The sequence below is a fragment of the Choloepus didactylus genome, chromosome 27 (assembly GCF_015220235.1).
Source record: "Choloepus didactylus isolate mChoDid1 chromosome 27, mChoDid1.pri, whole genome shotgun sequence".
Taxonomy (NCBI): Eukaryota; Metazoa; Chordata; class Mammalia; order Pilosa; family Megalonychidae; genus Choloepus; species Choloepus didactylus.
In genome coordinates, this window is record NC_051333.1 from 17282872 (window position 1) to 17290578 (window position 7707).

General features: G+C 40.5%; 1 protein-coding gene across 3 annotated transcripts in view; it reads right to left on the bottom strand.

Moving 5' to 3' along the window:
- The window catches only part of ZNF570 (zinc finger protein 570), a 41469-nt gene extending 34017 nt beyond the window's left edge, over positions 1 to 7452 (bottom strand). The window contains exons 1-5 of one of the 3 annotated variants that reach the window (XM_037820236.1): positions 7026 to 7452; positions 6146 to 6229; positions 4623 to 4678; positions 2267 to 2393; positions 1858 to 1947 (exon numbers count right to left, since the gene is read on the bottom strand). In XM_037820236.1, the coding sequence (XP_037676164.1) occupies positions 1858 to 1947; positions 2267 to 2300 (124 nt within the window). In that variant the 5' untranslated portion in view covers positions 2301 to 2393; positions 4623 to 4678; positions 6146 to 6229; positions 7026 to 7452. Of the gene's footprint in view, positions 1 to 9; positions 77 to 1857; positions 1948 to 2266; positions 2394 to 4622; positions 4679 to 6145; positions 6230 to 7025 lie in introns of those variants that run through there. The other 2 variants (XM_037820235.1, XM_037820237.1) reach the window with 2 other exon arrangements.
- Between the last annotated feature and the right edge of the window lie 255 nt (positions 7453 to 7707).

A 7707-nucleotide genomic window follows, 5' to 3' on the forward strand; every position in this document is an offset into this window, starting at 1 on the left:
CATACTCACTGAGCTGGCAAAGATTTAAAAAATCTGTCAATTCTCAGTGTGGAGCAATGGGTACTTTCACACACAACTGTTGGAAATGTAAATTGGTAAAAGCACCTTACAAATTTATTAGATATAGCATTATCTAATAAATCCTGTTTTTTTTTTCTTTACATGAATTTCTTTACAGTCACATATAAAAAGGTTCATAACAGTAATATTTATAATAGCAAAAAATTTAAACAATTCAAATGGAGAATGGATAATTGAGAACTGTTGTAGAGAACTGTGGTCTACAGAACAGAATATATTAAATAAGGAGTGAAATAAAAATTAATGAACCCTAGCTACAAAAAATCAATATAGATGAACCTCAGGAACATAATTTGAATGGAAAAAAAAAGATGTTGAATTACATGCACAATATATTTCCATCCATATAAAGTTGAAACTATGCAAATATAAATACTTTGTTTAGGGATCCCTATATATGTGACACAACTACAAAGAAAAGCCAGGAAATGATAATCAAAATCATAGGATAATAGTTACCCCAGTGAGGGGTGGAGGATGAGCCATGGGTAGGGAGTGATGTTATCATCAGGGAGGGGCCCCCAAGGGCCCAAAATGGCATTGACAATTTTCTTTCTTAAGCTAAGAAGTAGGTAAATGGATTTTGTTCTATTATTATTTAAGCTGCATATATATCTTAATATATGTGTGTGATTTCTTTACTACTAATAATAAATAAAATATAACCATATACCCTTTGGCATTACAGTTCCACATCAAAAATTTTTCTTAGGAAATGAACAAGCATATGAAAGATTGAGGAAAGGTAGTGGACTGGGGTGCAGGGTGGTGGGGATAAGCTGGGGAGTGCTGTTGAAAGAGATGTTTACAATGACTCTGAGTTTTCTGAAGTTTAGACTTCCATTTAATCCCTCCTACACCACAAAACTGAACTCTTCATTTCTTCTCCCTCAAATGTTTTCCTACTTCCGACCTCTGTGTTTTTGATAAAGACCATTATCTTCCCAGTTACCCAGATTTCTTTTCTCTCATCTCCTTCTCTGAGCTTTCTTTCAGTTTTTTCTTCTTATGTACCATTTATTGCTACATACCATCTCTGCTACTAGCCTGTCAATTCTTTAATTACTCATACACATGTATAACACCCTAGCATTTCACAAGTATTTTGTTCAAAGTACAAATTCAATAAATGTTGGTTAAAGGAATGAAAGAGTGAATGAACTGATGATTCAGAGAAAAACATGGCATTTGGAGGTAAAATAATAAAAACATGAATAACATCAATAATAGCAGCTAACATCTATTGCATTCTTATTACGTGAGAGAATTTGTTCAAAGCGCTTGGTAAGTATTTCCCGTTTTACAGATGATAAAACAAAAGCACAGAGAGGTTAAATAACTTGTCCAAATTTGAACATGGTAATTCTGTTACAGTTGTTCTTGGAGCTCAAAAGTTTATCAGATAAACCCTTAACTTCTCTAAAAAAGAAAAAAAAATGTTTCAATGAAAAAAAATTTTATCAGATTAGGAAAAGGTTTTTTAAAGACTTGAAGAGGCTTATGAAACTGAGAAGGAGGGAAACTCAGACAATAGATAAATGAGTTATTAGAAAGAAGGGGGCAATAGATAAATGAGTTATTAGAAAGAAGGGGGCAAAGTGTGAGAGAGAGACAGCAAATAACAGCAAATTCGGGAGAATACCCTAAAAGGCACCAAGCCTCTACTACAGCATTTGAGAACATGCCAAAAAAAGAAAAGTGAAGAGGTGATACTTTTAAGTCAAGTTGAGCAGACATCTGCAAAGATATTTGCCTGCCTGTTTCTTTTTCACTTACCTGAGCCTTTTGATGGTTCTCTCTTCACCATCCAGGGCTCTTTCCCTTGCTCCAACAATAATATCACACTTGGCTTAGAAAAGCAAAGTCCTGCATACATGGAAAGAAAGAATTTAGTCATGCTGTAGAAATCCTAGAGCCCATACCCCATCTTTTGATTATCAAGGGACAGGGAGTTTATAGTAAAGCAGAGAAAATTATGTAAAGGACATGTATTAGGATAGGGAAGATGAAGATTAATAATAGACCTATCCAGTGCCAATTCCACAATATTAAATTCCACATCTCTTTGGCACAGGAAGCAGACATTCACTCAAGCACTGCAATGCTAACCCAAAAGTCACAATGGTGGTAGAAAAGGGCCCCTGCTGGGCAAATGCTGAATTTTGCAAGGGGACGATATCCTTACCTAGTGACACTAAGATCCTGTAGTTTTCCAGCATCACATTACTGTATAGACGCCTTTGAGAAGAATCCAGACAATCCCACTCCTCTTGGGAGAAGTCTATGGCCACATCTCTGAAAGTCACCAACTCCTGAAATGAAATAAGTAAAACAAAATAACCTCATCTCTTAACCATGCTCATCTTACTCACTCTGCCCCAGGCACACTGATCTCTCCCTGATATTACATCCTCAAATATGTCAAGTATGTTCCCCATCAGGGTCTTTGAAATTCTTATATCATAATATATAAGATAGCAATACCCCTACCCCAGGTCCCTATTTCCCTAACCCTGCTTTATTTTTCCCTATAGCACTTATTTATTTATTGTCTGCCCCACATGTCCACTAAAATATAAACCCCATGAGAGCAGATTATTTTTGTGTGTTGGTTATTGCTATATCCTAGTTACCAGAACAGTATCTGGCACAAATGAGGCATTCAAATATTTGTTGAATAAATTAAATTAATGAATGAATGATCTGAAAAGTTCAAAAAAGTACAAGGGGATCAAAAAATGACACCAGAAAGTGCTTGCTGTATCTCTGAAAATTATGCTAGACCAAGAAGAGCAAATCATCAATTCCATTTATAACTCAAACACTTTGATCCAAGAGTACCTACAATTTTATGCAAAGAAAGGGGTGCCCCACCTATAATGCTGCTTCAGTCCACCGGGGCCAGGCAAAGTTCTTATAAAACTTGGAGCTATGCTGTGATTCAGTTGGATTCCAGGTTTCTATAACACATCCACCTGCTGATGAAACTAGCACACATTTTCATGTGTTTGCGTGTGTGTATATTTTGTTATTTTTTTTTTCTTTTTTACAAATTTAAAGGAGGTGAAACTGTCAAGGGAATAGAAGATAAGCCTTTTTTTTTTCATTTGATACAATTTTGTCTTAGTTAAGGAAACTGTCTCTACAGAAGTAAAATTCTTCAAGTGATTTTCAACACTAAGTAACCCTTTTCCTTATTTAATTATATGAAATAGTAGGTGAATCTTTCTTTCCTTGTCCCAACAGTAACATTACTCAGATATTTTAGAAATGCTCTCCTGTTAACACTTTGGGTTGTATGGTACATATGTTCCCCAAAATGTTTTCCTATGCTTAAATAGATATATATATAGTAAATATAAAAATATATAATATATAAATATTTACATATGTATCCATGTGACATACATTTTTTTACTGGTTCTTTGATTAAGTTAATTTATACAGTCAACAAAAATAATTACAATGTCAAATAAAGAGCTTAAATTCTAATCTTAAAATATATGATCCCTAATAAACAACAATAATACTTGGTTTCAAAATCCATTCATAATTATAATAAAACCAGTCTGAAGCATAGCAACATTTATTTCCCTCTGCCTTTTTGCCCTTACAGAAATATGGCTCCCAGATGAGAGGACTACTTCCCCTGAAGCCCTGTCATGTGGTAAATGTCTGATTTCCCATATTACTTATACCATAGCACGTGGGGGTGAAACAGGTGATCTCTTTGCTCCTCACACTTGTTTCCAGATCATTTCCCCTGCCTTCTCCCTAAAAGGCATTTAATTTTAAATCTCATGAAATCAGACTATATCAATTACTCTCCCTCCTTTAGATTTCTACCAATTCCTGGTAGATACTAATTCTCTGCCATTCCTACAGCCCTGGCTCACTGTCATTTTCCCCAATGCTACTTCTATCAAATTCTGTGGTCATTTTAATATCCATCTAAATGATCTTCCCAACAACTTGGCCTCACAGTTCTCTGATCCCTTTTTCCTCCAATAATCTTGTTCTTACACTTCTAAAGTCATTCACTCCCATGGCATGCCCCAGACCTTGACATTACCAGTTAAGTTCCAAACCCTCCATATCAGTATCAATTATCCTACTCTGACTCCCCCTGCTCATATTCCAACTTTTGTCCTCTGGTGCCCAATTAGAACAATTCTTTGTTCCCACCACAACCTACAATCCACTGACCTTACCATGTTTTCACTGTTCCTCATCCCCACATAATACAATCATTTCTTACAATCACCCCATGCGTACACCTTCAACTTCCGAGCCCCTCTCACTTCACTGTGTTCACTTGGTAAAATCAGACATCTCTCAGCCTCCTCGGTGTGTCTGTACCTTGCAAAGCTGAATTTTTCTGAAGAAAATCATATCAACCACGCTGATAGGATCTTATTTTAAAGTCATGATCACTAACCTTAAGCAGGCCAAAATGCTGCTTATGTGATACATCTCCCTAGTCCATTCATTTTCCCAATCTCCTAAAGGTCCATGGAATACTTTCCCCCATTTCCTCATACCTCTATATCGTCTCTCCCAAGCTCGTTCTCAGCTGGTGATCCTGCTTTCTGTTTCACTAAGAAAACAAAAGGCATTCGAAGAAAATTTCCACAAATTCCCACAATATCTACACATCTACCTACATCTGTGCCCATAGACTCTAATTTGCCCTTATTATGAATGAACAGCCTACTTGCCTAGCAAGGGCTATCCCTTCCTCTTGTACACTAGATTTCAGCATCTCTCACCTACTCAAGCACATGGTTCCAGCAATTCCTTCCTCTCTCCTCTTCATCTTCAAATTTCTCTTGCATTACATCTTTAATATCAGCCTATGGACATACTCTCATTTTTATAAAATCTTGCCGACAACACTTACCTCTTAAGTTACCACCCATTTCTCTCCTTTCCTTACAGATAAACTATTTGAAAATCTTATCCACTCTGTTATTTCTATTCCATCTCTGGAATAGGAAAGACATAAATTGACTTAGGTGTTAACAGGATCACTCTGGCTGCTCCTTTAAGAATAGACTAAAAGAGGGCAAGGATAGAAGTAGAAAGAGCAGCTAGAAGAGGATGGCAATAATCCAGGTGAGAGATGACAGCTCAGACCAGAATTGAAGCAGTGTGTAGTGGTAAAAAGTGGTCAGATTCTGGATGTATTTTGAAGGTAGAAGAAACAGAACTTTCTCATGGAAAATTTTCAGCTTGAGACAGAGAAGTATGTAAGAGTTTCCTAATTGGCTTCCTCGTTATCATCCTTGTCCCCTTCAGTTTATTCTCAATAGCAGCCAGAGTGATCCTATTGAACTGAAAATTAGATCACGTCACTCCTAAGTCCCTCAAACCACCAATGGCTCATTTCACTCAGTTTTGAGATGTTTGAGTTTGAGGTATGTATTATGCAACCAAATGGAGATTCTGAGCAGGTAGTCAGATATACAAGTCTGGAGTTCAGGAGAGAGGTCCTGGCTATACACATGAGTTTAACAGTTGTTGGCATATAGACAGTATTTAAAACCATGAAGCAGGATGAGATCACCAAAGAAGTGAATATAGACAAGAGAGAAGAGAATTAAGGACTAAGCCCTGCATATCCAATGTTAATAGATGCTTAATAAAAAATTGTTGAATGAATGAATATTTGGACAGATACTAGAATGAAGCAGTTGGCCTGTATCTGTGTCTGGGGGAAAAGCATTCCAGGTAGAGGGAATAGCAAGTTCAAGGCCATGAATTCAGAATATACTCAATTCACTACAAGGAAGCCAGTGTAGCTGGAAGTGAATAAATGAGTTACAGACAGGGTGAGAGAAACTGGATGAGGTGACAGGGTTGATCAGTACCAGATTATGTAGGCCCTGAAGGCCAAGACAAGTACTTCAGCATTTTTCCTGAATGGGGTGGGAAGCCATTGGAGGGTTTTGAGAAGTTACATGATTAGTTACCTAGAGAAGTTTCAGCAGAAGTAAAGTTAATGTTTGCTTGTTTTGAAAAGCAGGAAGGTATTTCAGGGAAAAGAGAGAAAACACCAACTCACCTGGTACATGGTTTTAAAAAGTCCAACAGCCATTCCTTCCTCCTCCTGGTTCTTCTCTTGGGAAATGGCAGTGTCCTTAGATGACTGCGAGGGGGAAGAGAACACGGGGAAACTAGGTTTTCTTTACAGCAAACAGAATTACCAGCCTAGAATTTCTAGGTTTCTCTTTCTCTTTAACACTTCTCTTAAATAGAGAGTGTAATGGAGACCTGGGAACTTGTTTGCATGCAATTTAACCCTTCTTAAATCACATCTTATGTTTTAACAACACAGTTTCCTCTAGATTTTACAGGTAAAGGCTCTGAGGAACCTAGTCGTTTATGTAAAGACATACTAGTAATAACAGCATCAAGATCAAATAAAGGTCAGCTTGACTCGCCACTAGATCAGTGGTTCTGAAACTTGGCGGCATACTGGCATCACTTGGCTAGCTTTAAAAGACACTGGGTGACACATAGTCTCAGTCTCCCCATAAACCCACAGTATTAAAAACTGCATCACCAATCACTGCCTTATATACACTACAGTCAGAGGCCATGGGTATGGGCACAGTCTCGCACGGTCACCCTCTCCCATACCCCAGCCTCAAACATTAGGGTAGCACAACCGACCATCTCACTCACACACCCCAGTCACAGAAGCCGCGGGTACAGGCACACTGAGAGGACCCTCCACAACCACCCTTCCCCTAGCCCCACTCCGAGGTTCCAACCGCCGTCTCACTCGCACCCACAGTCACACGGATGCGAAGTGTACAGGCACATCGGATGACATCCTCACACTGTACGGTACCAACCACCGTCTCACACGTAGAGTCACTGAGGCCGCGGGGACATGCGTCCAAGTGACTCACAGGCCCCACCTCAGCCCACTCCTTTACCTGCAAAACTGAATTCCGGGAAGATCCGTTCCCGCCCGACTGCTCGGGGATAGCTCCAAACGGGCCTCACCACCTGCCCTCAGAGTCGGGCGGAACCCAGCCGGGGGCCCGGAAACAAGCGCCTCAGCTGCCTTGGACTCGGGAAGACACAAAGGGCCGCCAGCCCGGTGCCCGCGGGGACCGATGGGAAATGTAGTCCGGAGGAGGAAAAGCTGCTACACCGTCCTAACTCCGCTCCGGGTTCTTAACACCGCCCCCTCCGCTCTCTCCGCCCTCGGGTCCGCCCCGGCTTCTTTCTGGCCTTGCAGAACGGAGCCCAGAACCCCCGATGCCTCTCGGATCCGAGCCGGGTTCGGCCACGAGGACTGAGCCAACCCCTGCACAAGACAGCGCTGGAGCGAAGTGCGCAGGCACCAGCGCTCGGCCAGCCTTCCTTAGCAACTCCCGCAGGGAACTTAGGGCCGCGGGGTTACCCGCAGCGGGGGAGTGGACGGCCACGCGCTAGCGCACGCGCTTCGACACAAAGGGGTGCGGGGCGACTTCCTAGAATAGCGCCGGCGTACCCGAAAAAAGTTGTGGGTAGAGTGCGCAGGCGCATTAGGTTGTCTCCCAGTCCCGTATACTTCCAGGGCGTTCTTGCTTCTGGGGTGGTTACCTTGGATACGGAAGGGGAAGGGTTAGG